Genomic DNA, 26,843 nt, shown 5'->3' with positions numbered 1-26,843 from the left:
GTATTGTCATGTCACATGGGGGCACTTAGACTGAGCAGAGGTGGGAGTCAGGCAAAGCTTTCAAGATAAAGTGACTTTTAGGCTGCAAAGGAGGTAGGAGAGGGAGGAGGAGCATTCTGGGGGAAAGAACATCTTCTGCAAAGGCCTGGTGATGAGGAAGTGCAAAGCATGTTCCTGGAGCTGAACTTGGAAATTTGTCACCTTGTCCTAAGCTTCCTGCAGGGCTGTCCTCCTTATTTCCTCATGCCCCCACTCCAGGGGTACAGGGGGATACAGGGGTCATGTGAGAAAAATGGAAATGTTTACTCCTTATTTTTAATGTCTTTTAATTTTATTTTAATAAGATTCTCTGTTCCTTTTAACAACAAAGGTATATTGAGTGGAACTTATTTGTTCAAGAGGGGCCCATGTTTGGGGTATTTAGACAGGAGGAGGGTGAGAGGTAGGGCCTGGGGACCAAGAGCCCTGGGTTCAAGTCCCCTAACTCACTGTAGGGCCTTGCAAGTCACTTCTGTCTTGGCCTCAGTTTTCTCATCTGTCACAGGATTCCAAGAAAACGAAAATAATTTTAAGACAAGTTTTTCACCACATTTTTTTGGGGGAAGCAACTCCTTCGACATGCCCTCTGCCTACCCCAAGCCCCCCGCACCTCTGCGGGCACCCTCCCCACACTCCGCGGGCCCCCGGCCAGGTGGTGAAGGCTGTGGCCCTGTGCTCAGTTGCAGCGGAAGCGGCACATCGGGAATGACATCGTGGCTGTGGTCTTCCAGGACGAGAACACGCCCTTTGTGCCGGACATGATTGCGTCCAATTTTCTGCATGCCTATGTGGTGGTGCAGGCCGAGAGTGGGGGCCCCGATGGCCCCCTGTACAAGGTGGGTGATCTCGGAGCTTCCCAAGGGCATCAGCCACCGTCCCAGCCCCACCCTCACTCACTGTGAGGCCTCTCTGAGCCTCAGTTTTCCCAACTGTAAATAGGGGGACTGTCCGGAGGGCTCTGAGCCCCCCTCTTGCTCTCATGATGGAGGAGTCCCATCCTGCCCTCTCTGCTCCCTGAAATCCCTCCCCTCAGAGAGGCTGGTTACCCTCCTCCGCCCTTTAGCCTCCTCCTTCTTCTCCATCCTCATGACTCCTGAGACCCTCCACCCCTTCCCACCTCTCAAGTTCAGGACCAAGGATGGAGGAGCTGAAATCCTGGGGTTCACCCACCCAATCGGCAGTCACTGAACCTCCCCCACCAAGGGGCAGCCCTGTGCCCAGCACAGGGCAGGATAGGGCGGCGAATCAGTGGTTTCTGGCTGGTGTGGGGACTCCATGGGGACAGCTGCCCTCCCTTCCAGGTCTCCGTCACTGCGAGAGACGACGTGCCCTTCTTCGGGCCACCCCTCCCGGACCCTGCTGTGTTCAGGAAGGTGAGGGGCAGCTCCCAGCCCCCTGTCATGGGCAGAGCAGGACTAAATGGGGGGGGGCTGAGAGGGTGCACATTCTGCTGTACGAGGTCCTGAAGCCCCACTGTGTGCCAAGGCACCTGGCCTCCCCTGACTGAGCAGCTGGGGCCTGACTTTTCTGTTCGTCTTGATAAAAACTGTGACTTTATTTTACAGCGTCACAGAACAGACTATATCATTGTTTTACATTTTGTATAGCAGACTCTGTGGCCTTTCCTCATTTCTGTTTTTTTGACAGTTTCAACCGTCTTCTAAAATGTTTGGGGAGAGGGGCACACATCTCTCTCACCTCTCAGGAGCCCTCACTTTGAGCCTTGGCTTCAGCCCCCCCAATCCCCCAGACTGACGCAGTGGGAGACCCCAACCCAGCTCTCCAGAGGGGTGGGCAGCCATGAAGGGCATAGGGCTCACAGGTGCCTGGGCTGGGGGGCTGAGCCCAAGGAGATGCCCTTCTGGGAGTGAAGAGGGCAGCCTCCAGGCCCCAGCAGAGCGTGGCTCAGGAGCCCCAGCCCCTTGTCTCTTTGTTCGCCTGACCCCCCTTTCTCTTCTCCTCCACGATGGGGGCTCCCAGGGGCCTGAGTTCCAGGAATTTTTGCTGACAAAACTGATCAATGCTGAATATGCTTGCTACAAGGCAGAGAAGTTTGCCAAACTGGAGGTGAGTATGCGTTCTTGGGGTTGAATCCCCCCACCCCCTAGAATTTCAGTCCCTGGGGAGAGAAAAGCTATGTTCAGACCTTGGCTTTAGGGAAGGCTGCCTGGGGGAGGACAGATTTACAGATGAGCAGCGCCAGGGTCAAGGCAGAGGAAGTAAGGGTTCATAAGGAATGCTCAGGAGGGTCTTGGAGGTAGGCGGGCTGGCACAGAGGACGTAGTGGAGGAGGGTCGTGGGGACATGAAGTCAGATCTTTGAGGGGCCACGTCGAGCCCTGGGGGCTGCCTGTGCTGTGGAGGGGCCTGAGGGAAGCCGTCTAGGCTTCTGGAGCCCACGCCCACTTCCCACTCAGAGAAGGTGGCCGCGATTGCAAATGTGGGAAGAAGGGCTGATCCCTGGGGTCTCTCCTAACGGCCCCGCCCTGGCCCTCAGGAGCGGACACGGGCCGCCCTCCTGGAGACGCTCTATGAGGAACTGCACATCCACAGCCAGTCCATGATGGGCCTGGGTGGCGACGAGGACAAGATGGAGAACGGCGGCGGGGGCGGCGGCTTCTTCGAGTCCTTCAAGGTGAAGAGCAGGGGTCTACCTGGGTGCGGAGGGGGACGGATGTGGTTGGCTTGGAATCTGGGCACGCGGTTGGGCTAGAGTCGGAGGATGCCGTTAGCGACAAGGTGTGGGGGTGTGGCTAGAGGCGAGCTCACATTGGAGGTGGAGTCGGGTGGGGGCGTGGCTCAGGGTGGAGTCAGGGGTGGAGTTAATAGGCGTGAGCTCGGGCTAGGTAGGCACGCGGCTGGGGTAGAGTCTGGGTGATGGTGAGCCTCTGGGTGGACCTGGGCTTTAGGGTGGGCTTAGACTTGGGGGGGCTGTGTGGTCTTGGCCTGGGGTAGAGCTTCGGTTGGGAGTTGTAAGGTGGGCTCTGGCTGGGGGAGGAGTTGATGGTCGGAGGCGGGGCCTAAGCTTGGGGGTGGAGTCTGCCTGGGAGCTGTACTGAAGGTTGGAGCCCTCTGGTGCCAAGGGTGGTGGCTCCCAGGTCAGCAGGCAGAGAAGAGAGGAGGAAGCCTCTGTCCTGACCGAGAGAAAGAAACAGAGGTCAGGGAAGGGACGTGAACGAGAGGCCATAGGAGAGGGACCTGGTCTGCATGACCTTAGGCCGTGTGACCCACCCTGGCTATCTCTGGTTTAGCCTAGTATTGAGAGCACAGACACCTTGGGTTCAAATCCCAGCTCTGCCACTTACCAGCTTGAGCATTCTCTGAGCCTCAGGTTTTTTATCTGTTGTTAATGGCAACTTACCTCATACAACTGTTGAGAATTATTTGTGAAGCAGTTAGATCAGTGTAATCTAAGTTAAGAAGCAAAATGCAAAGCCCTGCCCATCTACCTCAGCAACTACCATCCAAAGTGAGAGGCAGAGGAGGAGAGAGTTCCTCTTCCCCCCACAGGGCCTGGACTCCCCCAGGGCTGCAGGTCCCCAGCGGTGGCCTCTTTGCCACTGTGTCCTCCACCCACAGGAGGAGGACTGCCCATCCTCCAGGTGCCCAGCAGGCTGGCGGGGCCTCATCTTTACCCCAGGGCAGGCCACAAAGCTGGAGGTGTGGGTTTGCATAAGAGGATTAGCCCAGCTGCCCAGGCCTGCCTTGGGCTGAGGCGAACAGAACGTCTTTGAGAAAGAGGCTTGAAGAGAGCCCTGCCTCTGCTCACTGGAGACAGGGAGTGGGTGGGAGGAACATGGACCTGGGGTGTCTTCTCTGAGGGGGGGCTCCAGTGACCCCACATCTGGTGAGTGCTGGATGGTGGACCGGGCTTAAGTTACAGACTTTCTTAGAGGCAGCGGAGCCCACGGTCAAGGGTTTGGGTTTGGCATCTGGATTCCAGACCCACCTCTGCTTCAGTTTCATCACGTGTAAAATGGGCTTGGTGGCAGTGCCTGCTTCCTGGGGCGGATTGAGTGAGAGCAAATGTAAAATACTCGGCCCTGAAGTGAGCATTCAGTGCAGATTGACTGAAAAAAGCAAGGGAGGGAGGGAGGGAGGGAAGAAAAGCAAGGAGGAAAGCAAGCCCTAAGAGACGCTAAAAGGAGGGAATTGGGGTTTCTGGAGGTCTCTCTGTGCACGCTTTTGCTCATGACCCAGCGTCTTCTGCGGTCTTTACAACAACTGCACAACAGGTCATGAGGCTCAGAGGCTCAGAGGTGTGGAGTGGCTTGCCCAAGGTGACCCAGCAAGTTGGTGGCAGAGTCAAGGCCCACACTACCCTTGGCACATGTGGACCTGACTCTTGTGTGGTCTCATGGGAAGGGACTTCCTGGGGTCACTGAGAGTGGCGTTGGTGGCTCCTGGGTTTCCCCGAGGGGGTGAGGCCTTATGAAACCCCTACCTCCACCTTCGCAGCGGGTCATCCGGAGCCGCAGCCAGTCCATGGATGCCATGGGGCTGAGCAACAAGAAGCCCAACACCGTGTCCACCAGCCACAGCGGGAGCTTTGCACCCAACAACCCGGACCTGGCCAAAGCGGCTGGAATAGTGAGTGCCCTCCCCCAGGGGCCCCGCCTCCCCCCGCTGCCCTGCTGTCCGAGGGCTCATCCTGGGCTCTAGGCTAGGTCTAGCCACTGCTCTCCATGGGGTCAGGTGCCCAGGCTGTGACACTGGGATGCTGAGAGCCTGCAGCCCCCTCCCCAGCTCCTCGGCCCGCCCCACCTCCTGGCCCCTTATTCAGCTGTGTCTGTTCTGGGGCAGCTTCTGTGTCACATTCCTTATGAAGCACCTACTGTCTGTCATATGCTGGGGATTGGGCTGCTGTATGGACACCTCCTGTCAAGCCTTGAGTTTCTGGGAGCACCTATTGTGTGTCAGGCTGTGGGCACGCACTGTGTGTCAGGACCTGGATTTCTGTGTGAGCATCTGCTGTATGCCTGGCTCTGAGATGCTGGTGGGTACCGCTGTGTGTCTAGACTTGGGCTGCTGTGTGAGCACTTACTGTGTATTAGGACCCGGGTTGCTGTGTGGACATGTACCTTGTGAGCATCTACTGTGGGCCCGGCCCTGAGATTCTGTGAGCACCTGTTGTATGTCAGATCCTGGGCTACTGCGTGGACCTAACTCTGTAAGTGTCTGCTGTGTGCCCAACCCTGAGCTGCTGTATGAGAATCCACCATGTGTCAGGAAATGGACTGCTGTGATAAGCCCTGGGTATCAGTGAATACCTTCTCTGTGTCAGGAGATGAGCTGTGTGAGCACCCGTTGCGTGCCAGGGCCTCTGTGGTTGTGCCCACCTACTGTGTGTCAGGACCTGGGCTTCTGTGCGAGCCTCTCCTGAGTGAGCACCTACTGTGTGATTACTTACTGTCTGCCAGGCTCTGTGGGGTTCTGCTGCTAATACTCAGGGGGTGTGCTGGGCACAAAGGATGAATAAGGCCTTCAGTTGTGGGCCAGTCTGCTTTCCGCTGCCCAGTGGTCACCCCCCAGCACTGCACCTACCGCTCTGCTGCCCCTTCCCCATCCATCTTTCCTTCCTTCCTTCCATCCACCCGTCCTTCCATCCATCCGTCTGTCCATCCATCCATCCATCCACCCACCCACCCATCATTTACTGACTGATTGCTGCATGCCAAGCAAGCCCTGTGCTCAGTGCTGTGAGGCTGTGTCATGTGGCAGGAGGGACCCCCTCCACCCCACCCCTGCCCCATGGGCTGACCTGGCCAGGGAAGCAGGGCGAGTCCTCTGTGTTCCAGCAGTCACCAAGCCCACTGTCACTGGAGAAGCAGGCCCACTCTCCTCCAACCCCAATTCACTAGCCACTCCCTTCCTTCCCCGCCAGAGTGGCCCAGCCTCCTGTGGGTGGCTGTAGAGGGGCCCCAGGGACAGGGCCAGACCAGCAGCACCCACCGTGGCAGTAACCAGACCCATTTCTGTTTTTGTTTTTGCACAACTGTCCCCTCTCTTCATGTTGCTTCCTTTTCCTTCCACTCTCTCCTCTTTCCTTGTTTTCCCTTCCCTTTTTCTCTTCCCCTCCTCCACCCCCTGCCTCCCTCCACCTTCTTGCACGTGTGTATTCTGTCCTTTTGCACCTGTCTTTTTACTCCCTCTCCTCCTCTTTCGAACTGTTTTCGCCCTTGATTTTCCCTTTGTGCCTGCCCCTCCCTCTCCGTCTCTGTCCGTCTTGCTCCCCGGGTCCATTTCTGTGTCTGTCTCTCCGTGTTTCACTCTGCACCCCTTCTCATGTGACTGTTTGTCAATCTCTCTCCCCTGTTCTCTCTGTGTCTCCACCCACCTCTTCTCTCCTTCCCTTCCCCGGCCTTGTCTCTCTCAATCCCCTGCCCCACTCTCTTCTTTGTCCCTGTCTGTGTCTGTCTGTCTTTCCCTCCTTTCCCTGTCTCATTTCTCTGTGCCTCCCCCGCCCGCCATCTCTGTCTCTCTGACTCTCTCTATGTCTGTCTGTCTCTCTCTCTCTCTCTCTGCTCCCACCCTCTGCTGCTTGCCAGTCATTGCTTATTCCTGGGAAAAGCGCGAGTAGATTCGGACGCCGGGGCAGTGCCATAGGCATAGGAACCGTGGAAGAGGTTGTCGTCCGCGGGGCCGCCGGCTCTGGAGGCTGCCTGCACGCGCTGTTCTCTGCTCGCTCTCAGGACGGAGGCCATATTGGGGACGTTGCCCCCCTCCCCCCGGGACAGGCCCGAGGGCTGGCAGGATGGAGTGCCAGAAGCTCTGATGGCACTCAGCACCTGCTTTGGGGCCTGGCACCTGTGCTAGTGCCAGTGCCCCCCCCCCCCGCCCACCAGGGGCTCTGGCCCTGCCCTGGCCCCTGGGACTCTGGCCCAGTCCCTGCCTTTAGGATCTGGTACCTAAAGACCCTCTATCCAGCTGCACGTCCCCCAATATCGCCGGTTCTGCATGGAGCGCCATCGCCCTCCTCTGCCCTAACTCCCTGTCCCGACCATGAACTGGCCTGGGGGTTTCTGCCCATCTGTGCCTCCATGGGGCCCACCTTCCCGCCTCCCCAGAGAAATGGGGGACATGCTTCTGGTGCCTAGGGCATCCCACCATAGTGTATGTGTAAACTGGGCCGGAGGGCGTCTTTCAACTGCTGGGCCAGAACCTCCCCCAGCCAGTTTGGAGATTCCGAGGTGTAGCAGGGGGCAGGGGCTTGGGTTGCCTCACCCACTCTCTCCCCACTGCCCGTAGGCTGCGGGTCCCATGAAGTCCTGGGGGCAAAGAGGCAGCAGTCATTCTGAGGACTTGACCTCCTCCAATCCCAGCCCAGAGTGGCTGTCCAGCTCCCTCAGGCTTCTGCTCTTCTCCTGGACTAAGATGCTGGGTCCAGACCTGCTGTGTGACCTCAGGGGGGCCTTTGCCCTCTCTGGGCCTGTTTCCTTATCTGTAAATTAGGACGGTTCTCTCTGGAGATGGACAGTTCTCTCATTTTTCTTGCTCATTGTCTCTGCTTCAGGGCCTGGGCAGCAGGGCCCCAGGGTGGCATGTGGGGGGCACGGGGGCTCCTGGAGCAGGTGGGTACTGAGTTGGGACCTCTCCCCGCAGTCACTGATTGTCCCTGGAAAGAGCCCCACCAGGAAGAAGTCGGGCCCGTTCGGCTCACGCCGCAGCAGTGCCATCGGCATTGAGAACATACAGGAGGTGCAGGAGAAAAGGTGGGTGCAGCAGAGGGGGTGGGATGGCGTCCTGCGTCTCCTCTGGCTCCCCCCGACCCCCATTCAGTGGCAAAGCTCAACAGGCAAGATGGAGCTCCCACCCTTCTCCCCCTCTGTCCCCACCAGTGACAGCTACATGGTCAAGTCCCTGCTCTGCGTCAGGCACCAGGGCCAGCTTGTCACCTAACATGAAGCGCTATCATCCAGTCCCAGCTCTGCCGGCTCCCAGGGGGTCACACCTTGCACATCAAGGAGCCATAGGTCAAGGGGTCAGGGGCCTGCCCAGGTCACACAGCTGGTGAGGGGCAGAGCTGGGATTTGAGGCCTGGTCCATGGAGGTCTGTAAGTGCATCTGTGTGGGCGGGGTGTGGACAGCACACCGTATTACCAGCAGGGAGCCTCCGGGAAGCAGAGGATAGTTCCTGGGTGTGAGTCCTGTCTCCACCACACTGGGGCTGTGTGACCTTGGGAAAGTCACTGTACCTCTCTGAGCCTCACTGTCCCAATCTGAAAAATGGGGATAAGAGCACAACCAACGGCATGGGGCTGCTGCGGGAGTGTGTGCAGTGCATGTGAAGCAGGGAGCAGGTGCACTGAGGCCTCAGGAGTGGAGCTGGCACTGTCCTCAAAGGCAAGAGAGCCCAGAATCCCATGAATCCAGGGTTCGAGTCTTGGCTTCGCCATGTCCTAGCTGCGCGTCCCTGAGCAGGTTCCTTCCCATCTCTGGACTCCAGTTTCCTTATCCATAACAGGATCTTAAGTAGGTGCTCGTGCAGCACCTGCCCCCTCCTTGGCCAGGCCAGCCCAGGAGCTGCAGGGACTGCTCTGGGGCTGGCCCCTGAGGATGTAGGGTGTGGGTACGAGGCAGGAGGCACCCATGACCTCCTCTCACCACCTGGGCCTCCTTCTACGCTTGATGCCAGGCCTGGTGCTGAATCCCCCCACTGCCCCCATGTGCCCCGCAGGGAGAGCCCCCCGGCTGGCCAGAAGACCCCAGACAGCGGGCACGTCTCACAGGAGCCCAAGTCGGAGAACTCATCCACTCAGAGCTCCCCAGAGATGCCCACGACCAAAAACAGGTTGGGGCTCGGGGGCATGCTGAGCCGGGGGGCTTGGGTGTGGTGGGCCCATTCATTCTACCCCCTGTCTGGGCCCAGGCCTGCCGGGAGTGTTGACACAGCCATACTACGGCATCAGGGGGCCTGATTACTCTCCTAGGTCCTCCTTTGACACACACCCACTGAGCGCTTTGTGCATGCCAAGCTCTGCAAGACAGCAGTGAGCTGGACATACACGGCCCCTGCCTTGTGGAGCTGACAGTCCAGCGTAACATAACCTAATAAGCTACTTGCAGATAGTGATGATAGAAAAATAAAGCAGAGGATATGATGAAGAATGGGTGGGGGTGGGGCGTTAGGTGGGTGCTCAGGGAAGACATCTAGCAAGGGGTGGGTTTTGAATTGGGAGCTGAGTGAGGAGTCAGCCCTGTTAGGTCTGACTTACAGTGGCATGGCAGAGGGAAGAGGGTTTCAGGTAAGAAACACGGCAAGTGCAAAGGCCCTGAGGCATGCTTGGTGCAGTTGGAGCTGAATGAGTGAGGCTGGGCCCAGGCGGACACCGGTAGTGGAGGGGATGAGGTTGGAGAGGCGGGTGGGGGCTAGGTCACGGCTTTGAAGGCCATGTGAGAACTTTGAGACTGGCAAGGAGGCTTTGGAAGATTTTAGTTAAGAGGGGTAGTGGTGCTTTAACAAGCTGATTGTGGTCACCATGTGAAGGCTCTGAGGGTGGGGGCAGGAGCAGAAGCAGGGAGGCCGCCAGGAGGCTGTCCCTCCGTTCAGTGCTTGTTGGCTGAGCCCCTTCTGTGTTGGCTGCCGGGGGTGAGGGTGCTGTTGAGAGGACCCGGCCTGGGCTGAAGAGTCAGGCAGGTGAACAGAGAAGCAGGAAAGGGTGACAGGGACAGGGAGAGACAAAGCTGAGCAGAGAGGGTCATTCCCACAGCAAGGAAGAATCAGGGAGGGCTTCCTTGAGTAGGCGACCCCTGGCTGGTTTTTGAAAGGTGAATTTACTTTTTGGGATTTGAGGGAAGGAGTGAGACTCCAGGCAGGAGACACAAAGGCCCTGAGCATGGGACAAAATTGTGAGAGAGTTAAAAGAGAGTAGACTGTGGAGTTGGAAGGCCTGGGTCCTACCGGTTCTCCCACCTATGGCTGCGTGACCTCGGGCTGTGTGCCCATCCTCTCTGTGCCTCGGTGTCTGCTGCTCTGTAAGATGGGTCTAATAATGATAGCAATGAGATAACTAGGGTAAAAGCACTTAGAACAGTGCCTGGCACAGAGCAAACCTGCACTAGATGGCAGTATTGTTGTTAATAGTTATGATTGAACATCCAGCCAAGGAAATTGGACTTTATCTGGGGCAGTGGGGATCCAGGAGAAGAGGGTATTGAGTAGGGGAGGGGCATGATAGGATCCGCGTGTTAGGAAGGACAGTGGCATCGGGGAGGCTCAGAGGCCCAGGGAGCTATAAGGGGCCAAAAAGGCACTTGGCTGGCTGCAGGCTGGGCCGCCCTGGGCCAGGAGGGCAGGGGCATGGGGTCTTGGCCCAGGAGGTGCCCAGTGTGGATGCTGGCTGATAGGACGCTATCTGTGGCAGAGCGGAGACAGCAGCTCAGAGAGCAGAAGTGCTGAAGGACTTCTCCCGCTCCTCGTCCAGTGCCAGCAGCTTCGCCAGCGTCGTGGAGGAAGCAGAGGGTGTGGACGGGGACGATACAGGCCTGGTGAGAGGCCCAGGGAGGGGAGGTGCCCCACAACGGCCTGAAGGGGGTGCTCTTTGGTCCCTGGAGATGCTCTGGGTGGAAGCATGAGGCTGGGTGTGGTTGAGTTGTGATCAAGGGACTCAGCCCAAAGGAGTAATGTAGACTGACCTTCCCTTACTCTAAAGCCTTCCATGGCTCCCCAGTACCCCCCACAGCCCAATCTCTGAGACCATTGAAGATCTAGCCCCTCCCTCCCCAGCCTCATCTCTTACCACTTCAGCCATTCTGCCCTCCTTTGCAGTCCCCCAAACCAACCAGGCTTACTCTGCTTCTGGGCCTTTGCACATGCCATTTCCTCTGTCTGGAGCACTACCTGCTTCCTCCTTCCCACTTTGTCTGACTGACTCGTATTCATCCTTCTAAACTCAGCCTCGTATCACCTCCTCCTGAAAGCCTGCCTTCCTGGTCCCAGGGTGGGTTAGGAGCCCCCTTTACACTCTCATAGACCCTGGGCTCTGTCCTTGGAACCTGTCTGTCATGCTTCACTCAACAGTCCTTCGGCGAGCGCTGTTCCTTGCCACGCCCCGTGCCAGGTGCTGCATGGGCAGAGGGGACAGTGCAGACCAAGGCCCTGCCCTGTGGGGCTTGTACTAGTCTGGAATTGTACTAGTCTCTTCACAGCCTGTCTCTCCTCTCAACTTCAAGCTCTCGGAGGGCTGAGACCTTTCCTGATTTCTGTCGGTGGCTTGGCCCACGAGAACATCAGTAAATGTTTGCTGAATGAATGAATGGGAGCGCACGTGTGCGTGTGCACGCGCGCGCCTCGGTCTGTGTCTGTTCCCACTCTGTCCTCCTTTGGTCCCCCCTGGGGCAGACATTGCTGGGCCCTCATCCTCTTTGCAGAGGGGCAAGGGTGGGGGGTTGTGGATTGCAGCGGCGAGGGGGCGGTGAGGAGGGGAGAGGGGAGCCAAGCCAGTGCCATGGCCAAGGGCTAACCTCCCTCTTTCTCTCCTCCCCCATCCCCAGGAGAGTGTCTCGTCCTCGGGGACGCCCCACAAGCGGGACTCCTTCATCTATAGCACGTGGCTGGAGGACAGTGTCAGCACCACAAGTGGGGGCAGCTCCCCAGGTACTGGCCAGGGCCAGCTTCCCCCGCCACAAGCAGGGCCAGTCTTGTGGTGGGCAGGGGACAGGGCTGGGCACAGAGGGTCAAAAGCAGTTCTAAGGCCCCAGGTGGTGGGTGTGTGATGGGACTGCCCCTGACATGGGGACAGTGGGCTGGTCATCCAGCCTAAGGCGGTTGGTGGCTTGGAGGGCTGGTGGTTTCCAGAAAGGCCTTGGAGGATGATGGGGGAGGGGGTTAAAGAAGGGAGTTAAGGGTGGGAGTCCCAGAGGGAGGGGCTCGGTGGGGTTGGGGAGCATTGGTGCCGACCGCCCATCCATGCCCCCGTCTCCCTGGTGCCTCCCCGCGGCCAGTGAGGTGGCTCCCTCCTGCCTCCCTCCCCAGGCCCCTCTCGGTCACCCCACCCAGACGCCGGCAAGTCGGGGGACCCTGCATGTCCCGAGATCAAGATCCAGCTGGAAGCATCTGAACAGCACATGCCCCAGCTGGTACGCACAGCAACCAGGGCCCTGGCCACGGTGGGGACAGGTGGCCTGGAGCCTGGCCCTGTGGGGAGCCCTACCTGGGAGGGGGATTGGCTGTTGGAGAGAGGCATCAAAGCGACCAGGGGTCCCCAGGGATGGGGGCTGGACCAAGGGGCCCCCTTAATCCTGGAGGGGTTGGGCTCGTCCAGCCTGGGCACAGCCAGTGACTTCTGCTTGCATGTGTCTCCCATGTCATCTGTCCTGTCACCTGCATTGCCGCCATTCTCTGTGTGCAGGGCTGTTAGCCAGGATGCCCCTCTGAAGGTGACACCGAGCAGGTCAGTACCAGCCCTCAGCTTCTGTTTGGTGGGGAGAGGGTGGGGGTGGGCCGAGTTCTCTCTCTTCCTCTGTCGCCTCTCTTGGGTGAGAGCTATGTATCTAGGTTTGAGTCCTCTGCCACTCAGTTGCTAGGTGACCGTGGGCCTCAGTTTCCTTATCTGTGCAATGGGGCTAATAAATGCTGCCTCACCTCTGCCCATGAGTTTCTGGGAGGATTTGATTGGAGCCTGAAAGGGACTTGGGAATTGTTGGGAGGGAGGGGTCTAGGGGGTTCCCAGTGGGATGGAAAGACCCAGCGCCTGGAACTCCAAGGGTGGGCCCCTTCTGCATCTGTCCCCCTGCTTCATGGTGCCTCCATCTCCCTTTACCCTGCAGATGAGGCCGCAGAAGCACAAGGTGAAGATGCTGTGTCAAATCCAGGCAGACGGGACCTCTGCCCCCGAGGCCAGCACCAGCCTGTGGGCTGCCCCCGGCCTCCCCAACCCTCCTCCTGGCCCACTGTCTGGGCTGTCTCTGCAGGGTGGAGCCATCCAGACCTGGGAGTGGGGAAGAGGCTGGCACCATCCCCACCCCCTGGGCTGGGGGGCTGGCTGGGGCAGGGAGTGGTCACTTGAAACAGGACTCCAGGCCTGGCTCATCTATCACCCCTGGGTGCTCCTCTGGACTCAGGGGGAGTGAGCTGGAAGGGGGGATTGAGACATCTCAGTGCATACAGAGCCTACTATGGAGGCCGTGGGGTGTGACGTTTGGTAGAATGAGCACTGGGCTGGGAGTCCTAAGTCCTAGCTTTTGATTTGGGTTCTGCTCTGTGACTATGGGCAAATCACTCTCCCTCTCTGGGCAAATCACTCTCCCTCTCTGGGTGCCTCTGCTATAAATGGACAAGATTATTTCAGAGGTCACTGAAGGCTGTGAGTCCATGCATCTGCCCCAGAATGGAGGATTGTCGTCCCAGGGACCTCCCATCACCCTACCCTGCTTCTTGGGGTTCCTGGGGCCCCGGTGGGCCGAGAGGCAGGGAGCTGGCTGTGCCCATTGCCCCTCCTGGACCCTCAGTCTCTACCACAGATCTGCCGATGCCCTGTCCACTGCCTCCACGACAGACGAGTGACCCGCTTGTGGGGGAAGTGGGAGCTACCTGGCTCCTCAGCCAGCACCCAGCTTAAGCCCTGCCTTCCCATGCTCCTGGGCACGCCGGGCCGAGGGGTCTCAGCTGGCCTAGAGTTACGGGCCGCACCTTTGCGCCACCCTCACCCACCATGGAGGGGGCAGCCAGGCACAGCCCACATCCTTGTGTGTGTCTGTCCACACTTTTTAGGCGCCACGCCAAAGGCCAGCCTTCCAGCCCCAACACCCATTTTGGAAGCCCCCCGTGGCCGTGTGTATGTCAGTAACAGTTGTACAAAATAAATTCTATTTATCGCTATTGTACCCCGAGTTGGATGTGGCTTCATGTGACCCCACCCCCCACCTGGATCAACCCGACAGATCTCAGTGGCACCGTGGTGGCGGGGGAGAGCCTATTCACCCCCGAATCAGAGCAGCTGGGTCTACGAGCACCTCCAGGGCCAAGCCGCAGGCTCCATGACCACCACAGCTGTGGCTTCCCCCCCGTGGCCCTGCCCTTTCTTCCACCTTGCTCCCCTCTCCTCAGGGAGGAGAACGTGGCTTTGAAGGTCCAATCAGGCAGACCTAGATTGGAGTCCTGCCACCATCTCTTAACTCTCTGAGTGGCACTGAGAAACTTACAAGCTTCTCTGAGCCTCAGTTTCCACTTCTGTAAAACGGAAGCGATAGTACCTCTCCCAAGGGTTCGTCGTGAGGATTCACTGAGCTGGAGCATACGGAACACCTAGCACAGCGTCTGGCACCCCGTGGGTGCTCAAGGATCGGCTTTCCTCTCCTTTCCTATGCCCAGTGAAGCTCAAGGGTTTCCCCTATGTGGCCACCTGGGGGCGCCAAGGGATTGCTTACCCAGAATGATGGGGGTGGGGAGATGGCGATGAATCTGTCCAGCTGCTGGAAGGAGCTCACAGTGCAGAGCGGTTACAATAAAGGGTGACGAATGCCCTGGCGGGGGTGCGGGGTGGGGATGAGCATGGGGTCCAGCCTGGCTAAGGGAAGAATGGGGAAGACTCTGGAACAGTGGTGCCTGAGCATCGTGGAAAGGCTTAGGATAGTGTCCCTGGGGGAGCGAGCTGCAGGTGCAAAGGTAGGAGGCGAGAGTGCTGCTTGCAGTCGGGAAGGGAGCCAGCAGTTCTGAATGATAGGAAGGTGATGATGGAGGGGCAGGGAGATGGGGCAGAGATGAGGCCAGAGGTCACATGGCCTTGGGTGCCAGAACAAGGGGCTAAGGCTTTATGCTGAGGGCAGTGGGGAGCCATGGAGGATGTGAAATAGCAGTAGAAAGAGAAGTGGGGGCTGCTGGTGGGGACTGGCTGGGCAATGTCAGCCCAAGAAGGGGAGGACCCAGGAGGCCATTGCTGGGTGCAGAGGGTAACCAGGACGGTGGGCAGGTCTGGAAGATGCTGGGAGACTTGCGCATCTGGACGAAGGGCCTGATGTGATGTGGGGCTGAGGGAGGACCTGAGGAGCCTTGGGGTGGGGCAGGGGGGTGTCCTGGCCTGAGTATTGGGTGAATGGGAGGGTCTCCTCTGAGGTAGGAGCACAGGAGGAAGAGCAGGTTGGAGGATTTGGGGTATGGGAGGGTGGGCACAGAATTGGGTTCCAGTGGGACTAACCATGCCTTGGCCTCGCCCCCTCCCCACCACAGCTCCCATGCCCTCCCCAGGACGATGCTGGGTGCACCCCAGGGCCTTTCCCGACAGGGTCCTGCTGTGACCCTCAGATGTCTGGGGCCACCCAGGGGTGGTGACTCACATCCACTCCCCAACCCCGCCCACCTGGGTTTGGCCCTGGGCAACCCTGGGCTCAGTGGGTCCCCTGGTAACCCCCCTCCCCTCCTCTGCCTCACCCCTGTTCTCTAACCCCTCCCAGGCCCTGGCTCTTCCCCACTCTCTGCCTCAGTCTCTTACCCTGTCTCCTCCCATCCCACCACCAAGGGCCAGTAGCCCCACTTCAGCACCAAGATCAAGAGCTTAGCTCTGAGCCTGTTCATCTCCTAGCTCTGTGACTTTGGGCACATGACTTTGGCTCTCTGGGCTTCAGGGTCTTCATCTGTATGATGGGAATGCTAATAGTCCTGCCCTTGGTACCCTGATGTGAGGATTCAATGAGGTGATACCTCAGAAAGTTCTTGGTGCTGCCCTAGCACACAGTGGGCTCAAAAAATGTGTGTGTTGTGTTTGGGGACATGCAGTTAGCCATTAACGAGGACCATCTCCGTAACCCGCATCAGAGGCTGTGGAGTCGCTCTCTGAATGGGAGCTGGAGCGGCTGATGCGGAGCCCGGCACAGGTGTCTGGATACGAGGCGCTGGGAATGTATCAGTTGCTTCCCTGAGCCTCAGCTTCCTGGGCTTTACTGGGGTTCACGATCCTTGTATAAAAGAAGTGGGGCACCCCTGCTTGTATCCCTTTATGATGTGCCCCACCCCACAGCTCTGGCCCGCAGCTGAGCTGGAGCGGAAGCAGGGGGCCGGCCTGATGAGTAGAACCTTCCTTTGCCCCTTGGCCTGCCCGGGTTGTGGCAGAGCCCCCGTCAGCGGGAAGGGCTGGCCTCCGGGCTGGGTTTCAGCCCGGGTCCCCGCCCCACCCCTCCAGGCTCCAAGGTGGGGCTGGGGGAGGCCGAGGACGAATCTGGCCTCTGGGATCAAAGTGTCCAGTGCTGTTTCTCTTGTGCCCATGCCAGCTCTGTGCTCGTCCTGGGTTCTGAGGTGGGGAGGGCGAGCCAGGACACTGACCCGAGGCTGAAATTAGGGCTTGGGCGGGGGGCGCCGGGCTCCGGAAAGCACAGGACTCTGCTTAGAAATAACTCTGGTGGTGGAAACGGCAGCCAAAAGTTTCTCTGGACGCAGGAGGCAAGAGGCCTCCATGGAGGGACTTGGGTGCCGGGCTGACCCGGCAGCCGCGTCTCCCCTGCCTCAGAGCTGGGACCTGTCTCTCCAGGTCTCAGTTTCCTCACCCATAAAATGGAGGCAAAGCCCTACCTGTTGCTGTCAGGCCAAGAAGCTGTCATGGCCTCTAAGGGATGTGGCATAGACCCCATGCCCATAGGAGGGGTCCTCCCCGTCCCCCAGCAGCTGGGGCATCCCTGGACATCCATGGCTAACTCTAGGGCAACGTTGCCAAAGAGCCGGCCACAGGCCCGGGCCCGCCCAGTGCCAGGGGACTGGGACCTGGACATTCTCTGCTGCTCAGGCCACAGGGGGTACTTAACCAGGGACCCTGGAATGTGGAGGTCCCTCCCTCCTTCCCTGTACCCGCCCTGCCAAGGGGACAGTCAGGGACGGAGCCTCCTGAAATAACCAGATCTGGTTAGCAAGGCTAATTTTAAAAGCCACTGTGGCTGCCCCATAGGCCCTTCTGGGAAGCCATGAATGTCCCTGTGTTTGCCCCTGGGAGGCAGGGTGAGGGGAGAGCAGAGGGGCTGGGAGGACTCCCACCCCTGACCGCCAGTGCCGGAGACCCCAAGCTGCCTCCCAAGGCCTGCCCATCCAGGGCCCAGAGCCCTGGCCCAGTACAGGGGCTCAGGGGCCCAGCCTCTGCCCTGATCCGCTCAGAATGAACCCTGGTGGGCTCTCAGGATGCTCCACCCTCTGTACCGGTCTCCCTGAAGCCGTTCTGGGCAGGGAGCCTTAAGCTCTCTGTCTGTCTCTGTCTTGGCTATCTCCCACAGTCTCCATCTGCTTACTCTTTATGTCCCTTTATCTCTGTGTCTCTGCCTCTCTCTGTCTCTGACACTCGAGGTCCCTCTCTGCAGCTGTGACTCTATCCCCCTCTCTCTGGGTCCACCATGCAGGAGGCCCCCGCAGCCTTCTGACAGTCTGTAGGCTGGACTGTGCAAGCCAGGTAAGGGGTGAGGGTCCACCTGGGAGCTGGGGCTGCAGGTGGGTCCTGGTGGGGGAGGACAGTAGGCCTGGGGACCGACAGGAGCTGTAAGTGGGCAGGCAGGGGCTGTGTCATGACCTGGGCCATCCATCCAGGCCAGGTGCGAGCAGAAGAATTGAGCTCCAGGGGTAGGGTGGCCAGATTTAGCAAGTAGAAACACACAGAGCCCAGTTAAACTTGAATTTCAGATAAACAAGGGATGATTTTTAGTTTAAGTATACCTCATGCAATGTTTGGGACATACTTAAACTAAAAATCATCCCTTGTTTATCTGAAATTCAAGTTTGACTGGACATCCTATGTTTTATCTGGCAGCCCTATCGGGGAGGCTCTAAGAATGAGAGGAGAAACCTGCTCTTAGGAGCAGCAGGTTCTATAGACCGAGGGAGCCCCCGCCTGGCGGGGATGTCACAGCCATGCCTGGGGGAAATCCCTGTCCGATGTGGGAGGAACAGCTCCTGCCCACAGGGAGCCTTCAGTTTTCTGGGGTGGGGCCAGTCCTCAGGAGCTTGGCTGGCGGGGTGCGGTGCACGTGATACACAGACACCAGTTACCTCCTCAGGGGAACCACAGACATGAGAAGGGAGGGTCTCTCCTGAGCCCCGGTGCCTCATCCAGGGCCTGGCACACAGTAAGGGCTTCATAAATATTTGTTGAATGAATGAAGAATTCTCCCAACCCATGCCCACAGCAGTGGGGTGGTGCCTGGCCAGCAGGGGCTCCAGCACCCTACCTGCCCCTCCCAAGCTCCTTGGATCCAACGGGTGTGTGCACCGCCCTCACCCCAGGGGCTCCCCAAAGTGAGCTGTGGAGGGGGAGGAGCAGGGCAGAGGGCATAGAGAGATGATGCCAGCTTTTCTCCTACCCCACCCTCACCCCAGACCCCGATCCCAACTCGAAGTCCAGCCCGGGCAAGCATGCAGGTCGGGCTGGGAGCTAGGGCAGGGTGGCCGCTGGCTTCTGGCACTGGGGGCTTTTGGGGACTAAGGTAGGGGAGCAGGCCAAAGAGGTGCTGATCAGTGCTCCTTAGGGAGACATTTGGACAGCTGGGAGATTCCTGGGACCCAGAAACTTGAGGACACTTGTTTCTGGGGAGGTAAGATTTGGATCTTTTCCTGAAGTGCATTGATCTCAGGGGTCTTCCTGAAGGGGCCAACTAGGGAGAGGCCTGTGGTTCTCCCACACCTCCCCCAGGACAGAGTCCCTTAAACAGCCTTTTTGTTCATTCATTCATACATTCATTCACTTATTCACTTGCTGATCCCTCCCTCACTGCCGCCATTCTCTGGGATGACCCGGCTCCAGGCCAGGTGATAAAGGACTGCAGCATCTCTTCTGGTCTCAGTAGGAACATACCAGTTCCAGTGCTGGCCCTGCCACTGGCTCCCCGTGTGACCTTGGGCAAGTCACTGACCACTTTGAACCTCAGTTTCCCCATCCCTACAATGGGGATAACGCTAGCAGCTCCCTCCTGGGCTACTGTGAAGGGTACGAGATGATGCCAGCCCTCCGTGAGAGAGCTTCAGAGGGGAAGCCACCATGATTATTGTTGTTATTATTATTATCAGTATCATTTTTTAAAATTTTATTTATTTTATTTATTTTTGGCTGCATTGGGTCTTCGTTGCTGCGCGCGGGCTTCCTCTAGTTGCGGCGAGTGGGGGCTACTCTTCTTTGCGGTGCGTGGGCTTCTCACTGCGGTGGCTTCTCTTTGTTGCGGAGCACGGGCTCTAGGCACCCAGGCTTCAGTAGTTGTGGCTCACGGGCTCAGTAGTTGTGGCTCTTGGGCTCTAGAGTGCAGGCTCAGTAGTTGTGGCGCACGGGCTTAGTTGCTCCGCAGTATGTGAGAACTTCCCGGACCAGGGCTCGAACCCGTGTCCCCTGCATTGGCAGGCGGATTCTTAACCACTGCGCCACCAGGGAAGCCCCATATTATCAGTATCATTTTGAGGCTCTGTGGGTTGGGCAGGGAGTGGCTGGCCCCAAGGCCCAGGCCCCATGGCCAGTGTCACACTGAGCCATCCCGATAGGCCCGCTTCCTCTCGGTGCTTCAGCCATCTTGGCCCCCATCCCTCTTTTTCAAGGCATGTCGGCTCCTTCAAGGTGCCTCTGGCTTCTAGATCAGCAAGAAATCCTTCAGAGAAAAGTTAAAGCTGGGGCAGAGCTTGGAGCGGCCATCCGGTGGCAGGGCTTGGGCCTGGTCCCCCAACCTGCAGTGTGAGCTGGAGCCGGTCCCTCCCGCTCGGGCCTGGTTTCCCCAGTTGTACAGCGAGGGGGCGGGGCTGGACGTCCTGCCACGGCCTGGACGGGGCCCTCTGTGTGTCATCCTGTTAGTAACGGGTTAGCTCGGAGCCTATAATCACATCTGCCCTGGGAAGAACTAACAGCGTCTCTGTAAATTGAGCTCTAATTGCGGCTTTTAGTGGAGTCAGCTGCTCCCCCATGCCCCGCCCTGCCCACTGCTCTGAATCAGCGAGGTCGTCCCAGCCTGCCCTGCCAGGCCCAGGAATCCCCCAGGATTGTTCTGGCTCCCACTGAGCCAGCGATGGGTCAGGGACTAATGTCCTTCCAGGACCTACTGTGCACGAGGCTCTGAGCCGGGTGCTTTCCATGCAGTGGACTCCAGGTCATGTGACTACAGCTCTGGGAGGCAGGGGCTACTGGGGCTGTTTTTGCAGAAGGGGAAACTGAGGCACAGGGCAGCGAAGTCACTTGTCCAAGGCCACTCAGCTAGGATGTGGCAGAGTCTGGATATAAACCTAGATCTGTCTGATTCCGAGGCTTTGTTCCCGGCCTGAGGCGGAGGAGACACGCCCCACCCCTCCCAGGGGCTCCGAGACCCCCAGCTGATGCTTCTTCCCCACTGGTGTTTGCTGACGAGGCCAGAGGCAGCCCCCCTCCTCAGGCGGGGCGCAGGCCTGTGGTTTCCCTGTTTGTTCTGGAGGTCCCAGCCGCTTCCCCAAGGAGACAGCTAGTGGTTCCCAGGCCACAGCCCCTTGGGCGGAGCCAGACCGCGACAGGCCGGCCTGGGAACACTGCCCGCCAGCCCCACTGGGCTCCACCAGGCCCTGGCGCTGGGTGGTCTGGGCAGGGGCCGGGGAGGGCCTCGATCCTGGCCACGGGGCAGGAGCCACAACTGGTGCCAGACTCGAGGCTGCCCTGCCAGAGACCTGGAAGGGTCCTGAGGCCGGGGATGGCTAAACTGGGGCAAACATTGCCCTGGGGGGGAGCCCAGGAGGGAAGGCCCCAGGCCCCAGTTCTCTCTGAGGACCTCAAGAGAAACATCCACCCCCTTCAGGATCGTCATTGTTGGGTGGCTGCAACTCAACCATTGAGTTGGTTCAGACAGGAACCCTCCTTAGAGGCTGGTGGAGAAGCCAGGGTTGGCAGGCAGAAGACCTAGCATCTAGCCCTGCCCTCCTCTGGACCTCAGTTTCTCCATCTGTACAATGGGCAGGGGTCAGGACTCCATGCTCGACCAGGGCTCCGCCAGCTGGGCAGGCTGTGGTTGTGGGGTGGGCAGCCCAGGCTGGAAGGATCTCAGTTGTTCCCAAAGTCATTTTCAGGGGCTTCTTGTTGTCCCCACCCCCAAGTCTTATAGCCCCCGCCCACACCTCTGACAAAGCCCCCTCTGTTCCCCTCTCCCAGGTGACTGCCTGATGGAATGGAAAGAGCTCCCATGGGTTTTGGAGTCTGACAGAGCCCAGTTCAAATCCTGGCCACTGGCTCTCTGTGATCTTGGGCATGTTTCATCCTCTCCCTCCCCCATAGCTTTAAATGCCATTGTGACGCTTATCCTCCTATCTCCGGCCTGGGCTCCTCGCCTGAACTCCAGACTCTTTCCCAACTACCTACCAGCATGTCCACTCCAAAGTCCAATGGGCATCTCCAAGCTAACGTGATCCAAACCAACTCTCTATTTTCTCCCCAAATCTGCTCCCCCGTATGCATAAATGGCATTCCACCCAGATGCTCAGACCCCAAACTGAAGGGGAATCCCTGCTTCCGCTGTTTCCTCCTCTCCCTGCATTCAGCCCGTCAGCAAGCCCGGCTGGCTTTAACTCCCAAATGTGTCTGGGATGAAGCCCCTTCCCACCACACTTAGCTGGTCCAAGCCATCACCACCTCCACTCCCAGCAACAGAAAATCCTCCAGACTGCCCTCCGGCATCTTCTCCTGGCGTTCCTGATCCCTGCATGGCAGCCAGAGCAATCTTTCCATAAGCTGGTCTGTGTCGCTCCCTGCATCTAACCTTCCCGTGTGACAGAAGAAGACGCAGGTGCCTATCGTGCCCCACGCGACGCAGCTCCCGTCCACCACTCCCCCTCATCCCATCCACTGTCTCCCCTTTCTCTGGGCTCCAGCCACGTTGGTTATTTCTGTCCCTCAAACATATTAAGAGTATTCCTGCCCCAGGGTCTTTGCACTTGCTTTATTCTACTTGGAATAATCTTTCCTCCAGCTCTTTGAAAGGCCACCTTCTTACCGACTGTGTCTCAAACCAAGTGTCACCTCCTCAGACAAGTCCTCCCTGCCCACCAGCTACAGCAGGGCCCCCAGTCACTCTCTGGACCTTGGTTTTCTTATTTGTAAAATGGGGCCAGTGCCAGTGCCCTACCTAAGAGGGTGGAAAGAGATGGTTGGCGGGGAGGGGGGTGCTGAAATGCCAGCGTGAGGCAGGCACTGGGCTCCTCTCTCACTGGCACCCACAGTCCCAAGGCATGGCTGACCCTGAGCTGGCTGGACCCAGGGTCAGGAGACTGGGAGAACCCTTTGCCAGAGGTGGAAGCTGGGCTCCTCTGCCCGTTTTACTGTGTGACTTCAACTTGGTCTCTGACCCTCTCTGGGCTACCTTCCTCCCTGGCCTGCAGAAGCCAACTCTAGCCCTGAGCTTTGTCTGGGCGACAATGGAAAGAGGTCTGTCTCCAGGAGATCCCTCAGGAGTGGAGGGATCAGGGCAAAAGGCCCATCCAGCACTGAACCTTGCCTTGAGGTTGGATGTTAGGACAGCACCTGTTCATACCCTGAGAACAGGCAGCAGCTGCTCAGGCCTTAGCCCTGGAAGGGCTCTGGGAGAAGAGGGAATGATCACACCTTGAGCCTGTCCATATCCTGCCCCAGAGCCCTCTTCTCATCCTGACCCAGCCCCCTGTCCTCAGGGCACAGCCTCTTAGCTACCACTGTTCCCCAACCAGGTCACCTGAGTGGGCAGGAGGCTGATTACAGGGCCCTCAGCCAGAGTGTTGAAGCCCAGCCTGACCTCAGAGACCCTGGGGCCACCCGCCCTGGCCTGGGCAGGGGGAGGGAGGGGGAGGGAGGGGGAGGCAGGGGCTCTGCCCGAGGCTGCTGGGCACTCCCCACCGGGACAAGGGCAAAGGCCCAAGAGGTCAGGATCTCCTGACTGACTCCGGCAGCCCTGCTCCCTCGAACCTTTGCAGAGTTACAATCCCGCCTCCTCCTTTCTGCTCCGCATCCTGCCCGGTGCATGATTAGGTCCCGCACTCTGCAGCCACCCTGCCTGCCTTCGCGTCCTTCTCCACATCCTGTTAGTTGTGGGACTTCACATAAGTTATCAAATTTCTCTCTACTTCCTTTTCCTCATCTGTAAACCAGAGACAGTAACAGTCCCTGCCCTCTGAGAGCAGTTGGGCGGATAAACGAGTTAAGTGCGCTGTGAAGCACTAGGAAGAGCGCTGGCCCTCAGGGAGCGCCACGGAAATGTTCACGACTGTGCCTGTAGCCAGTGTTTCCACCACCTCAGCGATTCTAAGCCTCGGTTCCAGTGCGCAGGAGGGAGAGCCAGCACTGGCCGGTGGCGGCCCCCTGCCCCGCCTGCCCCTGCTGGGCTGGTGGGTCATGTGCGTGTCCCCCATCCTGAGGTTGCGGGCAGATGGCTGAGGAGCCAGAAAAGAGCCTGGAGCCATGATCAAGACAGCATCACAAGGAGGCCCCAGGAAGCCACACAGGAACTCGGAAGCCCAAATCCTCTTCTGAGAACTTAATCCCCCACCCCACCCCCAGATCGGCTGGTACTAGATCTTGGTGGGAGGTCTCGGGGTTAGCCACCAGGGCTAATTATAAACGCTGCTGCTTTGGGGATCTCACTACCTGATTGAAGGGCTTCTGTGGCTGATGGGGCTGGGGTTGTTTTCCTTGGAGAGATTAGCGCCTCGGAGGGGGTTGGAGGAGGTGGACTGGGGGTCAGGCAGACCTGGGTTCAACTTGCAGCTGTCACTTACAAGCCATGGAACAGGTCCCTGTGCCCTGCCAAGCCTCAACTTTCTAATCTGTAAAATGGGGATGATATTGTCCAGCTCACAGGATGGTGGTGGGGTATGTGGATGTGTCTAGCATCTGGGGATGCTACAAACCATCCTACAACTTCATGGCCATGTCTTGGGTGCTTAGTAGGGTGTACGGTGCATTGTAGGTCCCCTGCTCCCTCCTGCCTTCAATCTCAGAGCAGTAAGTTTGCTGACAATCTATCCACTTACATGCTGGTCCAGTTTCCTTCTTTACAAACAGGACTGAGACTCTCAGGCACAGGTTTGGGGACTGCTTCCTCCTCCCCATCTCCATGACCCCAGCTTCCCTTGCCTGGCCTCTTGCAGCAGACTCCTTGTTGGTCTCCCAGCCTCTAATTCTTCTCAAAGCTGCCCTCAAAGCTGGCAGCCAAGATGATCTTTCAAAAATGATGCTCACGCCCGAGCTCCAGAGTCTTCCATGGCTCCCCAGGGTCTTCAAGGTCAACCCCCAGCTTCTTGGAATGGCATTTGAGGCCCTCCTGCCCATCTTTCCCACAACGTTTCCTCTGAATTCCCCCTCTGTAGCCTCATGCCTGCCTCAGTCCTCCTCGCCTTGTCAAGCCCCAGTTCATTCTTTGCCTTCTGTCTCTGTGCCCACCCCACTTGTGCCCCCAGCTGGTTAGGTGCCCCCTCCATGCCCCCACAGTTCCTTGCCTCCCCACAGCCCTGGGATTCCCTCTGGTGGTCTCTGCCATGAGACATGAACTTCCTGAGGACAGAGCCTTGGGCCTGTTCGCAGTTGTCTCCCAGGCGTGGCCCAGGCTGTGGCCCAGAATAAGGCAGGGGCCACAAGCTCAGTTTCCGCAACGACCAGACAGGTAACACCAGTCCAGAGGGGCTTTGCATAAGGGTACAGGGAACCCTGGGGACTGAGGCAAACAGGAGAGGTACCCCCAAGATGGGCAGCCGTCTCTCGGCTCCAGCTGACTGCTGCCCTGCAGAAATGTGGGGCAGTGCCAGCACACTTTCCAATTTTTCAAAAAAAGCCAGAAATTCAAATCTTTTGTGCAAGTTCCCAATGTTCTGAAACACTGTGAAGATACTCAGTGACATCTGGGGAGCACGTGAGTTGGAAGGTGCCCTGAGCATAAGCTGAAGACAAGAAGCTGAAGCTGAGACAAGACAACCCAAGCTTCCTACACCCCTTCCTTTCTGTGGAGCAAAGCTTCTCACTGTTGAGTGGGATGGAGGGCAGCGATTGTGTCCCCTAGAAATCTAGTGAGGAGGGGCTGGGCATGTTGCTAACCATCCTACAGTGCACAGGACAGTCCTCACAACAGAGAAGCACCCAGCCCCAAGTGCCGGTAGTGCCGCGGTAGAGAACCTGCTAGAGTTGTTGGTGGGAAACAGCCACTCAACTGAAGACTACATTTCCCAGCCTCCTTTGCATTTGATGGGATCATGTGACTAGTTCTCACCAATGTACTGTGAGTAGAAGGGACATGTGTTACTTCCAGGAAGAAGTGGTTAAAAAGTGGGTCCCTCCCACCCCCCTCATTGATGAGCTGGTCAGATAGACGTTCTGGTTAGATAGAACATCTGGAACTTAGAGGACAGCAGAGCCACATAGTGGAAAGAACCTGGGTCCCAGGCACCTGACCAGAGGCACCACCAGATGTTTGAGATAGAAATAAACTCTTACTGTGTTAAGTTCTAGATTTCTCTTTAACAGAAGACAGGGTTATCTGGATGACTAGAAGAGGATTTGTCAGCTTAGCTTCAGTCTTCCTCCCTGAGAAAGCATCTTACTGTCACCCTTAGCCTCTAGTTCTGCGGGTGGATGGGTGGACCTGGGACCTCTGCCTGGACCCCTGGCCTGGATTAGGACTCAGAGCCACCAACAGTTAGAATAAAGGGGTGATGAGTGACGTGAAGGTGTGGGGCCCAGCCTGGGTGAGGGAGGCATGGGGAAGACTCTGGAGCAGTGGCGCCTGAGCATCCTTGGTTATTCTTGAAGCAGACATCAGTCCACAGCCTGGACTCACGGCAGGAGGAGCTCCTTGTTTCTCACGGGATCCTAAAGGCTCAGTATGTGTTCAGCATGGTGCTGGGACTGTACATTCAGATGCAGGAATGGAACATCAGCAAAGTTAAAGAACTCTCCTGAGTTCATAGAAACGAGAAAGCGATGGAGCAGAGACAGGAACCCCTATCTCTCTGACTCACAGCCCATGCTTTTGAACCCCATCCCAAAGTTTAACAGATATGATGGTGCTTTGTTTGTATCCTTTGAGCATTTACTGTTCTAGCACATGCTTGGGAGCTTTGTCTCAGCCCTTCCAGGGGCAGGTTGGAAGGGCCAGGGTGTTCATTTTCCTGGGAGCAGCGCTTAGCCAATGAGGGATTAGAGCTAGAGAATAAATACCCCTGCTCCCTCGCCCCACAGCGGGATAACTCTGAGATACATCTTCTACACAGTCTCCTGGAGGCCCACAGTGGGACTGAGCCCTAGTTGTCCAGAATGGTAACCTGCTTAATAACATATCCTTCCCTTTCCCAGCTGGCTTCCCCACTCTGCCTGGTGCTTTCTGGGTTCCTTTTATAAACTACTTGTACTCAGATCCTTGTCTCAGAGTCTGCCTCAGGAAAACCCAACCTAAGACACAAAGTATGGTTTGCATACCCCAGAGACATGTAAATTGATTTTGGGTGGTACTGGAGAACTTTTTTTTTTTTTTTAATTTTTATTTATTTTTGGCTGCGTTGGGTCTTCGTTGCTGCACATGGGCTTTCTCTAGTTGTGGCGAGCAGGGGCTACTCTTTGTTGTGGTGCGTAGGCTTCTCATTGCAGTGGCTTCTCTTGTTGAGGAACACAGGCTCTAGGCGTGCGGGCTTCAGTAGTTGTGGCTCGCAGGCTCAGTAGTTGTGGCTCACGGGCTCTAGAGCGCAGGCTCAGTAGTTGTGGTGCACGGGCTTAGTTGCGCCACGGCATGTGGGATCTTTCCGGACCAGGGCTCGAACCTGTGTCTCCTGCATTGGCAGGCAGTTTCTTAACCACTGTGCCACCAGGGAAGTCCCTGGCAAACTTTTAAAAACAGACTGCTTAAATGTGAATTTAAAGAAGTGTTTAGGGGGACTCCCCTGGTGGTCCAGGGGTA

At 57.9% G+C, this 26,843-nt stretch overlaps 1 protein-coding gene across 8 annotated transcripts in view; it reads left to right on the top strand.

Annotated features, from left to right (window-relative positions):
* LOC118880705 (RAP1 GTPase activating protein) overlaps positions 1 to 13,862 on the top strand; it is a 66,009-nt gene extending 52,147 nt beyond the window's left edge. For 5 of the 8 annotated variants that reach the window (XR_005016378.1, XR_005016367.1, XR_005016376.1 and 2 more), the window contains 13 exons: positions 720 to 875; positions 1,341 to 1,412; positions 2,020 to 2,106; positions 2,536 to 2,673; positions 4,497 to 4,628; positions 6,587 to 6,664; positions 7,641 to 7,750; positions 8,716 to 8,829; positions 10,403 to 10,526; positions 11,532 to 11,634; positions 11,982 to 12,116; positions 12,389 to 12,430; positions 12,807 to 13,862. Coding sequence is in view for 2 of the 8 variants with exons in the window: in XM_036824545.1 (XP_036680440.1) it covers positions 720 to 875; positions 1,341 to 1,412; positions 2,020 to 2,106; positions 2,536 to 2,673; positions 4,497 to 4,628; positions 6,587 to 6,664; positions 7,641 to 7,750; positions 8,716 to 8,829; positions 10,403 to 10,526; positions 11,532 to 11,634; positions 12,013 to 12,116; positions 12,389 to 12,397 (1,227 nt within the window). In the remaining 6 variants the exon portion in view is untranslated. The remainder of the gene's footprint in view (positions 1 to 719; positions 876 to 1,340; positions 1,413 to 2,019; positions 2,107 to 2,535; positions 2,674 to 4,496; positions 4,629 to 6,586; positions 6,665 to 7,640; positions 7,751 to 8,715; positions 8,830 to 10,402; positions 10,527 to 11,531; positions 11,635 to 11,981; positions 12,117 to 12,388; positions 12,431 to 12,806) is intronic. The other 3 variants (XM_036824545.1, XR_005016369.1, XM_036824556.1) reach the window with 3 other exon arrangements.
* The last annotated feature ends 12,981 nt before the right edge of the window (positions 13,863 to 26,843 follow it).

The sequence above is a fragment of the Balaenoptera musculus genome, chromosome 1 (genome assembly GCF_009873245.2).
Source record: "Balaenoptera musculus isolate JJ_BM4_2016_0621 chromosome 1, mBalMus1.pri.v3, whole genome shotgun sequence".
Taxonomy (NCBI): domain Eukaryota; kingdom Metazoa; phylum Chordata; class Mammalia; order Artiodactyla; family Balaenopteridae; genus Balaenoptera; species Balaenoptera musculus.
This window is presented reverse-complemented; position numbering and strand designations above follow the sequence as displayed.